General features: G+C 34.1%; 1 protein-coding gene across 2 annotated transcripts in view; it reads right to left on the bottom strand.

Moving 5' to 3' along the window:
- Positions 1–12,992, bottom strand: part of HGF (hepatocyte growth factor) — an 83,663-nt gene that overhangs the window by 31,050 nt on the left and 39,621 nt on the right. For both annotated transcript variants that reach the window (XM_049772808.1, XM_049772809.1), the window contains exon 8: positions 3,100–3,274. In XM_049772808.1, coding sequence (XP_049628765.1) covers positions 3,100–3,274 — 175 coding nt within the window. The remainder of the gene's footprint in view (positions 1–3,099; positions 3,275–12,992) is intronic.

Below are 12,992 nucleotides of genomic sequence, written 5' to 3'. Positions count from 1 at the left end.
GAAAGAAAGTTGGATTTGGTTTATGACTAAATCAAATATACTATTTAGTTAAACAAGTCCTGATACAAGTTATGTCATTGATGGTTGTGAGAATATAGATTGCCAGTAGTTAAGACCATTGTACAAAAACTATCCATTCATAAAAAAAATGCTGACTAGAAAATTTATTTTAACAAACTACTATTAACTAAAGTTTTTAATTTGGTCAATATAAAAATTGTGTACTTAATTGTATATAGAATTAGGTTGCCCTACCTTAACACCTAAGAGATGAAATCAGAAGACACTCCATTCTAGGATCTGTGAAAACCAAGATCTCTACAGAAGATTGAATAGGACAAGCACTACTGAGCAGAACGTTTCCTGGGACGATAAAGACCTTGGAGTTGGACAACTAACATGTCTGGAGCATGTAGTCAATATTATTACAGTATGCTTCATGGAAGGAGTCACTCTGTATCTCTTAAGCCAAGGGAATTTCCTTTCTAAATTCCCCCAACGTTTACTGTGCCAATACCAAAAAAAAAAAAAAAAAAAAGCTACATCTGCTTCTTCCTTTTTTTCCTTCTTTTAATTTTGCTTTGTTTTGTTTTGATTTTGGATTTTGGGCCACTCCAGGGGTTACTGGGAGCTCAGGGGTTACTCCTGTCTCTACGCTCAGAAATAGAAATTGCTCCAGGCTGGGGGGGACCATAAGAGACGCCAGGGATGGAAACAGGGTCTGTCTCTAGTAGGCCACACACAAGGCAATTGTCCTACTGTTATGCTAACTCACTGGCCCCAGTCTTCTTTAATTTTATTTATATCTTCAAGATAAGGGCTTCTGCCATTTTCAACAGAATCTTAGAACATGAATCATTTTGTTCTGCCTCATATTTCTATGTCTTCCTACAAATTGAGAAAAGAAAAAAAATTTAGATGGGACCCAGGGGCCAAGTGGTCTCAGGAACATTGAGTATGTGGGGGAGGGGGAGTAGGGGAATCAGATCTAAATACCCAAGCCAAAGTCAATGACAATAGAATCAAGTGGCCCAAACCATAACAAACTAAACACAAAATGGACCTGTTACACTGGTAGACCAGGGGGCTAAGGGTGAAGCATACTGCAAACTCTGGTGGAGGAAGGGTAGCACTGGTGGTGGGAATGGTCCTAAATCACTGTCACTATGTGCCTTAAATACAACCATGAAAGACTTGTACTCCTCATTGATCTAAAAAAATGTTTTTTAATTTATTTTAACAAACTAGTATTAACTAAATTTTAAATTTGAATATAAAATTTGTGTAATTAATTGTATATAAAATTTACACAATCTTATATTTTAATGGATAATAGCATAGTAGTTTTGTTGATAATTTTGTTGATAATAATTTCACTGATAACTTTGTTAATAATAGCATAGTAAATTTGTTGATAACTTAAGGCAACATAGCAAAATAAATATCTAAAGTTATCAAAAACCTTTGTATAAATCTCATTTAATGTATATTAGGTGAGAGATATATTTGATAGTACTTTTCCATGCCTACTCCCAGGTTGGTGATTAGGTGTTATTCATAGAACCATGGGAAGCAGATATCAAAACTGGGTTCCCACATGTAAAGTATAGACTCCAGAAGATCTCTTACTATCTTTGAAGTTATAAATCTATTTTAAAACCTATTATCTTCAAACACTTCATTAATCTATATTAAACAAGAATGAAGAATAAAATTTGTCCACATAATTTATTTGTCTTCCCTTGAAGAGTATTACTTACAATTGTTTAGACAAATTGAGAGAAGTATATGATTTATGTGGATTCATCAAGGAAGTGTTTCATAGTTCTAGTGTTTAAAAGTGACATCATTTGTAAGAAATCTAAGGATTATGGAAAATATAGCTTTATAGTTTACCAGCATACTATTCTCTACTAAAGAACAGATAATAAATATTTTAGTACTCTGATAAAAATGTTACATAGAGTTACATAGATTTTTATCACACTGCCCAATTTTTCTTTTTTATATTTGAGTATTGTTTGTTTTTCTATGACACTAAATTAAAAAAGAATAGCTTTAATTCTGGTAAAATGACACAGGTAAACTATTGATAATTACATTTCAACTATTAAGTATATGAACCAAAAGGCTAGCTATGATCATTTTTCCATACAAATGAATATCATTGGATTTTTAACATACAGGAATTCTTATTTAAGAATACCTGCCATTTGAAGTTAATAGAAAATGCAATGGCAATCTCTCATTTGTCTTCATTAACAAATGTTTGATTTCTATAATTTTATTGCTGAAGAAAGTATGCTGTGAATACAATGAGGAAAATAAACCCAGAATGTCATTTAATGTTTGTTCTTATGTAAAATTAAAAAGAAATTTACTATCGAAGTAAATATTGGGAAACAGCTAAGCAAAACAAAACAATTACAAGTTATCTCCCTTTCCAATGGATAAGCCAAATAGTTCTGATAGTTCTCCATCCTGAGATGTTAATCTTTCTTATTAAAAGCCGATTATATATACCAAATTAAGAAGTCACTATTTAAAACTTGCCTGGTTATTGTTATTATAAATTGGTTTATTTACTACATGCACTATAATCAGAAACCTTGAAATGCTACACAAATTATGGTACCATAAATTAAATCAAAATCCATACAGTGCTTACTAAAGAAATACAAGTCTGAAGTTAAAATTTCAGATGTAAGGAATCATGATCTTGGGATTTGGTAATGTCACACAATGGTAGAACACATGTCTTGTATGTACAAGGCTCAAGTTTTGACTCTCAACATTGATTAAAAGAGAGTAAGAAAATGAGTTTCTGAACCTAGTCAGGCCTGACAACCTGAGACTGTCAGTATTCTCAGGCAAAAAATTACAGAGCTAAGGATTTAGCTCAGCAACAGAATATATAAACCTTACATATAGAAGACTGTGGGTTTAGTCCATGCAACTTGACAAAATCTCTGGGTGCGTGAACCTTTTTTTTAACTTTGGGTTGTCCTTTGAAAGCCAATATTTTAAAGATTTCTGAAAGAATTAATTCTCATTTTCCCCAGGTTCTACAGAGATTTTATATTAGCCCCATTAACTCACTTGCACTTGAAATTTTCAGGAGTAATGTCATGCTGGTGAGGATACTGGGAATCCCAACGCTGACATGGGATTCCATTCCAGATGGTATTAATGATTCCCCGATAACCTTCTCCTTGACCTTGAATGCAATCAGTTGTTTCCATAGGAACATCTGTGTCATTCACAGTACTGTGAGCTATTGGCAAAAAGAAATATAAACTTAAATAATATATTTTCATCTACTCCTTAGGGTCCATTGGTATTACCAAAGTTTCTACCATGTAAGTTTTTTAATTGAGAAGAATAAAAAAAAATTGTTATTATGTTCATGCCACTCAAGTTAAATATGATCATATAATAATTGCAAACTATAAATCTTTCCACTTGTAAGAGTTTTCTATTTTATCTTTATCTAGACAAGTTTGAAAAACTCTTATTTATTGGTACTTGATATACCAAAATCTGTGTACTTAGTGATTCAGTTAAAATTACTTGTAAAGTTTCTCTACTTGTTAAAGTTCCAATATTACCATACATATATTTTATTAAAAAAACATATTTAACAGGGCCGGAGAGATAGCATGGAGGTAAGGCATTTGCCTTTCATGCAGAAGGATGGTGGTTCATATCCTGGTATCTCATATGGTTCCCTGAGCCTGCCAGGAGCAATTTCTGAGCATAGAGCCAGGAGTAATCCCTGAGCACTGCCGGGTGTGACCCAAAAACAAACAAACAAAAACAAAACAAAATTTAAATCTGTAATTCACTTTGGTCACAATAAAAAATTATTAATAAAAAAAAGCTTTCTGTGTATCACCTCAAAAAAACTCAGACATTTAAAAATAAAATAAAAAATATTCATAAAAAAACAAAATGGGAAGTTTTAAAACACTATGCTTCAAATTCGCTCATAAAATATTAGGAAACAGTGAGACAACTCAAGTGGTTGAGCATTTGCCACCCATGAGTATACTCAGCAAAAGAACACAACTGTAAATTAATACTTCATGAAGCACCTTGGGGTGAGGCTCAAAGCCCCCAAGCACTTCCAGGACCAAGCTCTTTACTGCAGGATGCTTATCACCAGAAATAGCCTGCACTGCTAGATGTGGACTCTTTAAAAATAGCAAAGTAAATAAAATTAAGGTTAGTTTAAATTATCAAAAATTTGCCATTATACTATATCCAATTTTATTTCTACTTTTTAAATGTATTTGGGGCAAGGATGGTAATCACTCTTTTAACTTTCCTGACACTCCAATTTTATTCAAAACACAGAAGTAGCTTATTCTTTTGGGGAGGAGGGGAGAGGGAGGTTGAATCATATCTGGTAGTGAACAGGGGTTACTCCTGGCTCTACACCAGGGATCACTCTTGGCAGGTTCAGGGAACCATATAGAATATCAACATTGAATCCAGGTTGGCCACATGCAGAACAAATGCCTTACCCACTTCAGCCCAGACATATTATTCTTAAAATAAAATTAGAGCATTTTACCCTTGTTTCCCACTAGAACATATATACTGAATATGCAATGTTTCTAAAGTGAATTGATAATAATTCTTAAATGATTAAATATATAAAACGTTACATAAATTTCCTAGGCTCTTAAGCTTATTTGATGCTAATGTTATTTTTTTCTTTCTAATTAGTAGCTCTTGTTAAAAAGACAAAATGTTCGCTCCTAAGGAAACTCATTTCTTGTTTTATTCTAGTCCAACTTCAGTGTTATCATAAGAACTAAAGGTCAAAGAATTCAAAGTTAAAAAAGTGCAGAATTAAACTTCCAACACAACTTTTCGAATTATTTTTTGTTCATTTTTTCTTAAGCAAAATTTTAACTTTGAACATTCTGTTATATGTTTTAATATTTTGGAGAAACTTAAATTCATATATTTTCAGACCACACATAAAAATATTTATACTTCAACAGTGTGAAACTAATATTACTAAGTTTCAGTTATCTCCATAGTCTAAATGGTCATACAAGATGTCACTGGATAAAATTCTAGTTGATATCCTCTATGGCAATTTAATATTTGAATGTCTTTGATTTATTCTTTCCTTACTAGCTGTATATTTTTCTAAGGAAGGAGTCAAAGTCAGGTGTGTCATAAAAAGTGAGAGATGTCTGAAAACTATTCTATATTTAATAATATGAATCCTTTCCTTCTGCATGTACAAGTTTCTTTAATAAATTTCCTTTTTTTGTTTGTCTTTTTTTTTTTTAATCCACACATGGTGACGCTCATGGTTTACTCCTGGCTATGCTCTCATATATTGCTCCTGGCTTGGGGGACCATATGGGACACCAAGGGAGAACCATGGTTTGTTCTAGGTCAGTCACTTGCAAGGCAAACACCCTATCACTGTGCCACCATTCCAGCCCCACGTAATGAATGTCTTCCTTACAGATAAAACTGCAGTTTAGAATTTTTCTATAAATCGATGTGAAATACAAAGAGATAACCATTCCAAATACATTGTACATATAGATTTCCATAAATTGTCTTCAGCGCCTTTTCTTCAGTTCATTGTCAATGTATTTTAGTTTCTTCTGTCTTCGTTAGAGTGAAGAAAAATGTTGTTCAGAAATGTTCAAAATCAAAAGGAAATTAAAATAGAGAAAGAAAATGGCAAGCAACTGACCCATAAAACTGTCATTGAGAACCGATGTCTTAGGTTAATTTGCATTAGTATATACAATATAATATATATTATCATATTCTTATATAACCAATTTTGTAGAAATAAAATATACTGGGCTTACAAGTCTTACATGTAAAAACTTATTGATGATTAATAAATCTTTTAATTTTGAAGGCCTCCAAATCAGAAATTTGAGGCATCATTCCTAGAAATACTAGACTATCTAGTCCAGAAAGTTTAATGCTAGGGCCCAAGGATGTAGGCCTGGGAGTGCTTAGCCATCATCAAAGCTGTATCTAGTAGTATTGGGGGGGGGGGGGCGCATATGGTGCTGGGAGTCACATTTTCTTGTTCAAAAGATGTATCCTGATCTCCATGCAATCTCCTTTATAATTTTAATGTCACCTAAAAGCTTTTTATGAATATAAAATAAGACGGATTTTATAAACCTAGGACTCTGATTCACCAAAACAAAGGGTACTAAACTATCATATAACTGGAGTTAACTGCTATGATTTTATAAGACTCTTGGACCGTGGGTAAGAAGAGTATTTAAAGATTGACAACTCTAAGGTAACTAAATGGTCAAGCCTTGTAATTACATTTTATATTTAGCTACAAAACAGGTAATTATCTCTAGGATTCTATCAAGTAATAAATTTAAAATTTTTTGTTTGTTTCTCTTTGGGGGGTCAAAACAGGTCTGTAGAACTAGCTCTGCATTCAGGAACCTCTTTTATTGGGTTCCATGAGCCATATGTGATACTGGGACTTTAATCAGGTTAGTTTTGAAAAAGACAAACACTTTGCACAGTATGTCCCTGATTTTAAATTTTATTTACTTTTTTCGTTTATTTTTAATTTTAACTTTCAAAAGACCTGTTTTGCTTTATTTATTCCTTGGGAATGTGCTCCTGCACAGTAAATCTATGACCTGAGGTCTGAGTCAAGACATGAGAAGCAGGGAAGAAATCAGACAGCCATACAAAATTACTTCCATTTATCTCTTGAATTCTGTTAGGCATTTCAGTTTTCTAACTTTCATGTATGTATGTATGTATGTATGTATGTATGTATGTATGTATGTATGTGTGTATGTGAGTGTGTGTGCTAGAGAGAGAAGGAGAGAGAGACTGTAAGAGAGAGAAGAGAGAGAAAAATTGTTTATAGCTTATCCATTCTCTTAAGGATGCTGAATGAATCTTACTCTGTCAACACGTAGCCAAGTGACCAAAAGAAAAATTTGTGATGAGTCTCAATGCCAATCCAATCCACTTTAAAGTAATTATGGGCCCATATCTCACTGAGAAGCAAATTCAGTTGAGCCCATCAGTGATAATTATAATGTGCTTTTGAACACTAGTATAATTTGCTAAATATTAAAAATGAAAAACAAGTAAAATGACATTTAAGCATGATCAAATATTTGACAGCCATATGATAATCAAAAATATTAAAAGGAATAACAAAATGAATATATAATAAAAAATAGACATTTTCCTAATTTAATAGCAAATGGCCACGAGAGAACAGATTCAAATATTACTAAAACAGTAAATCAAAGTAAAGATCAATTACCACTGACTTACTTTAAAATAACAAGAATGTCTGCTTATTAATCCTTGAAAACTTTAATATTCCATTCCCTTTAACGGAATGCTTTTATTTGGGGGGTGCACACACAATGGCACCCAGGCGTTACATCTGGTTCTGTGCTCAGAAATTATTCCTGGCAAGCTCGGGAGATCATATGAAATGGTGGGGATCGAACCCGAGTGGAAGACAGGAAAGGCAAACCCCCTACCCCTACCTGCTGTACTATTGTCCAGCCTCCTAAATGAAATGCTAGATTTTGCATAGCAATTACAAAAAAAAATCAATAACATTTATTGAAAGCTTTTCATTTTTATATTTGTTATATTTTTATTTTTTGTTTTTGTTTCATTTTGTTTTGTTTTTGAGGGGCACACACAATGGTGCTCTGAGGTTACTCCTTGTTCTGTACTCAGGAATTACTCCTGGCAGACTCAGAGGACCGTATGGAATGCCAGGATCGGGCACATATGGGACAAACACCCTTTGTCCCACTATACTATATATACTATACATTCATCACTAAACTATTTTGCTCAGGCCCTAGATTTTCACTTTAAAAACAAAAGCCAAGTTCATTATCTACAGAAGACTGACTGTGACAACCATGAGTGAGCAGAACTTATCCTGGGACCAATAAAAAAGGCCCTAGTCTAGGCCTTGGTCTACGATCTGTACAACAACCAAGATCTCTAATTCCAGAGGTCTGACTGAGACAACTGCAACTGAGCAGATCTTCTGGAAACATAATGAAAGACTTTATCCTATGCTTCATCCTAGAATCAGAACAAAATCAAGACCACCAACTACAGATGACTGATTAAAACAACAGGGATGGAACAGAACACCTAGAACCATATATAAAAAAAAGACTCCTTCCTAGGCTCCATCCTTTGATCTGTACAAATACCAAGAAAGATCTCTAGTTACAGAGGCATGATTTTATCATCCACGATGGAGCAGAAAGTTTCCAGACACCATAAAAGGACTTAGGGGAGAGTAAAAGAACATGTACAGAGCCTGTAGTTATTCCCATGACAGTATATTTCAAGGCTGGAGAAACCCTGTATCTCTTAGGCCAAGGGAAATTCCTTTCTAATCTCTCCAATATTTACTGTGCCTATGCAAAAGAGAGAGGGGAGAGAGAGAGAGAGAGAGAGAGAGAGAGAGAGAGAGAGAGAGAGAGAGAGAGAGAGAGAGAGAGAGAGAGAGAGAGAGAGAAGAACAAATGAATATTTTTAGGGTTTTGTTATTTTGTTGTTTGTTGTTTATTTTCCCATGAAGGTTATTTTTTGTGTGTACTTTGTTTTGTTTTTATTTCAGAACCATGGTTATTGTGTGATTGTTTTCTTTATTGCTGTGTGGTGCTTTTCTAGTTTTTTGCTTGACCTTAAAAAAAATTTTTTTAGTATTGTTGTTGTTTTTTCTTCGCTTTTCCCTTTCTACTCTTAAATTGATATTTATAGCCTTTAGAAGGACTTCCTGCTTGTTTGATTTTTACCACCCATTTTATTTTTATATTATTTTTCTTTCCTTCAAACAGAATCACATAAATTGAACCATCTTGTTCTGCCTCACAAATTGAGGGGGAAATAATGGAGGGTACCAAGAACAAACAGTCATATGAACATTAAGTAGAAATAAAAAATGATCAGACTTAAATACCAAATCTAAAACCAATGACAATAGAATCGATACTGAATCTACAAAAAGCTAAACACAGAGGGAACCATTATACTAGCAGTCCCTGGGGGTAAAGGAGGGGAAATATGGGATGCATGCTGGGAACAGGAGTGGAGGAAGGACAACATTGGTGGTTGGAATGCCCCTGATTCAATGTCCGCTATGTACCTAAAATATTACTGTGAAAGATTTGAAATCTTACTTTGGTCAAAATAAAAATTAAAAAAAAGTAATATCAGAAAACACATAATTCTGGGGTTGGAGCAATAGCATAGCGGTAAGGCATTTGCCTTGCATGCTGCCAACCTGGAACGAACCCAGGGACAGACTCGGGTTCGATCCCCAGCATCCCATATGGTTCCCCGAGCCTCCCAGCAGCAATTTCTGAGTGCAGAGCCAGGAGTATGCTCTGAGCACCACAGTGTGTGGCCCAAAAGGAAAGAAAATAAAAGAAAAGGAAAAAAAAAGGAAAAAAAAAAACCTCTCTCATTCATAATTCAAATCATTATATTGAAAAGATTCATCTCCTAAACTTTTATTAGTTTATTTTAAATACAATTTTGATATAAAACATGCAGCTATTAGACATTCATTTAAAAACAAATTAAGTCAAAATGCTTAATAAAAGCCATAATTTAGTACTTACACAGTTTGATTTACTTAATAGATCCAAATTCTGAGGTAAAAATTAAAACCTTTTGAAACTCCCATAATTACTGAATGCAGATTATTACTTCACATTAACTATACAACTATTGGAAGAATAAATAAAATTTCCTAAGACCTTAATCATAGATTGTAATTATTACTATAAAGTAGATAACTCCCCATTAGGGCATTCTATTAAAACTTGAACTATCATAGTCCAAAAACTAAAAAATCACTATAAAAATTATAAAACTTGAGAGCAGTAGCGCAGCAGGGTAGGGCACTTGCCTTGCACACAGCTGACCCAGAACGGACCTCAGTTCATCCCCGGATGTCCCATATGGTGTTTCTGAGCCATGAGCAATTTCTGAGCCCATAGCCAGGAGTAACCCCTGAGCTTCACCGTGTGTGACCCAAAAACCAATATATATAATATATATGTATAAACTTTTATATTTTGTCTTTTATTTTAAGAAACAGTAATAACTTTAGCATGTCTAATCTCAAATGACAGTTTACTTTTCCTTGTGTTTGTGTGTTTCAAACACAAGTATTTCAGTGGAAATACTTTGATTTTTAACTATAAAATAATAGCATTCAGCTAGTAATTTTAATTACAAAAAGTCCCTCTATGGTTAGTGCAACTATATTTATGACAACTAACATTCTGGTGCTAGAAATGACCCTATAAACGAAACCTACATACTGTGTTAACAAAGCTTAGAAAAAATAATGAAGACAAATAAAGATATATTAGTATGATAAGGTGACTCGTGTTTAATCCATAAATAAGTGTTACAAGAGTTATTACACTTCATGCAGCTGTTTAATAAATATTATCAGATGAGAATTCTGATGAATGATTTGTCCAGAGACATTTAAGTGTGATATAAATGTATGATCTTCGCTGCCCACATGCATACTTACTGCTCAAATGATGAGTTATTCCTGAATTTCAATAAAATAGACTCCTTTTGCTGCCATACTGAATAAATATCAAAACTGAGTGCAAAACCAAAGCAAATGGCCCATGACAACCGATGTGGAAAGAATTATTAGATGTTGAAAAACTACATTTTTTGAGTAATATTTTAGTAATCAGCAGACTAAGGTACAGTTTTGAAAAGTCATTGTGGGGCCAGAGCCATGGCGCTAGAGATAAGGCATCTGCCTCGCAAGCGCTAGCCTAGGACAGACGGCGGTTCGATCCCCCAGTGTCCCATATGGTCCCCCCAAGCCAGGAGCGATTTCTGAGCGCATAGCCGGGAGTCAAACGGGTGTGCCCCCCAAAAAAGAAAAGAAAAGAAAAGTCATCGTGGCCAGGGAAAGTCCTAGTAAAGCACAGAAACATCCCTGAGTACCAGGGAATCTAATCAAATTTAGCCAAAACACGTTTTTAAAATGCTACATCTACAAATACTGAAAAGTGCCAAGACTCTGCTGGGAGTTCCTCACCAATAAAACATTCTGCCAGGAGTACTATTACTGACCATTCTTTTAGGGCAGTACTTCTCAAGTAGTGGAGCAACCCCACCCCCCCACACACCCTCCCGTAAATGGGAGCACATTTGACATCAGCAAACGCTGCCATCACAAGCTAAGCCCCGTGTTTATGTCTCTGGAGCTGAGAGTTGCTGTATGCTGCTTCAAACCCCGCTTCGAAAAGCTATGCATTGCAAAACGTGCTCATTGTAGCCATTAGTCCAGACATCACCTCTGATTAAAAAATCAGCTCAAATTATTTTATATATTTTTGTTTTGCAGGTTAAAGTTTTTTTTTTAATAAAGATATTATTTACAGTCACGCAGGGGGCACGAAGAGTGTTTTCTTCTTCCTAAGGGGGGCATGACAGAAAATAATTGAGAAGCACTGTTTTAGGGACTGATGTAGAGATTTATATGATCCTCAGTATTTTATGAGGAAGGAATGTTTCTTTAATGACTGACACTAAGTTTTCTGTTTAAAGTGCTTTTAGGAGAAACTTTGATGTTGGAAATTTTCAGTATACTATTCTAACACTACCAAATACAGTGAATATCCTTAGTCCTTTAATTCCTTTGTTTTATGTGGTTGTGTAGTTTTCTGCTAAGATGCTTCGTAGAAAATTTTAATTTCACATTTTTTAGTTATTAGAAACAAAGTTTAACAAGTATTTACTTCTTGGGACAAATATCTCCTACCTGAAAATACTAAGATTAATAGTAATGAAAGTATTGTGTTTTTTATTTTGTGAAAGCTAGTCACATTTTTGCAGAGACCCCTAAATCCTGAAGCATATGAGCTGGAAAGGCCGAGTGCACAAGTACAGCCAGAGTTAGGCAAGCTCTACGTTAATAAGTAAATTCTTATCTTCTGATTCCCTTCCAAAAAGTATCTAGGTTTCTGAGTGTTGATAAGTCATTACCATTGTTTTTCCTAAAGCTAAGAACAAGATGCTACAGATGTCATTAAAAATACTTGATTTTTTTTTTTTTTTTTTTTTTTTTTGGTTTTTGAGGCCACACCTGTTTGATGCTCAGGGGTTACTCCTGGCTAAAAGCTCAGAAATTGCCCCTGGCTTCGGAGAACCATATGGGACGCCGGGGATCAAACCGTTGTCCTTCTTTGGCTAGCGCTTGGCTTGCAAGGCAGACACCTTACCTCTAGCGCCACCTCACCAGCCCCTTGACTTAAAAAACAAAACAAAACAAAAACAAAAACAAAAACAAAAAAAACAGTTATTCTCAGCTACTGAAGAGTACTTGAAATTTAGGATTTAATTTATAATGGTCCCGTGAAGATTGAGAACAGTGTATAAAGCTTTTTCAACAGCAGTCTTACACTTTGGGAGCCACAAAGGGCAAAATCACACTCAATGTAAATTTTAATGGGTTCCTGTTTTAAAATTGATATGGGAAAGCAGTATAAACTTCAGTGTAAACTTTGTAAACTTTGCAGTGTAAACTTCAAATTGCTTACACGTTTGTTTGCCATGTGAACTTATATTCCTATATGAAACTTTTTCTTGGACTTATCAAAGTCTTTTTCAGGTAAAAAATGCCCAGGATAAAAGACTTTCATGAAAGGTTTTCTACTCTATACCCTTATTTCTTAGAAGATGATTTGAAAAGTACTTTCACATATAAGACTTTTCACTTAGAAATGGTATTAATGACACTGTTATCCTTACTCAGAAAACAATAAGATAGTTTTTATAAATCTTTGAGACCTTGGGTGAACTAATGAAATGCTAAAACTAGGTCAGTTTTCTTTAAAAAATAATGATGTATTAAAATAATGCTTCTAATATATAAACAAATATTAAAATACACTAACGTACAGTTTGTTTCTAGAAAGTCA

This window comes from Suncus etruscus, chromosome 1 (genome assembly GCF_024139225.1).
Source record: "Suncus etruscus isolate mSunEtr1 chromosome 1, mSunEtr1.pri.cur, whole genome shotgun sequence".
NCBI classification, from domain to species: domain Eukaryota; kingdom Metazoa; phylum Chordata; class Mammalia; order Eulipotyphla; family Soricidae; genus Suncus; species Suncus etruscus.
Note: the sequence above shows the minus strand (reverse complement) of the source record. Positions and strands in the feature narration are given on the sequence as shown.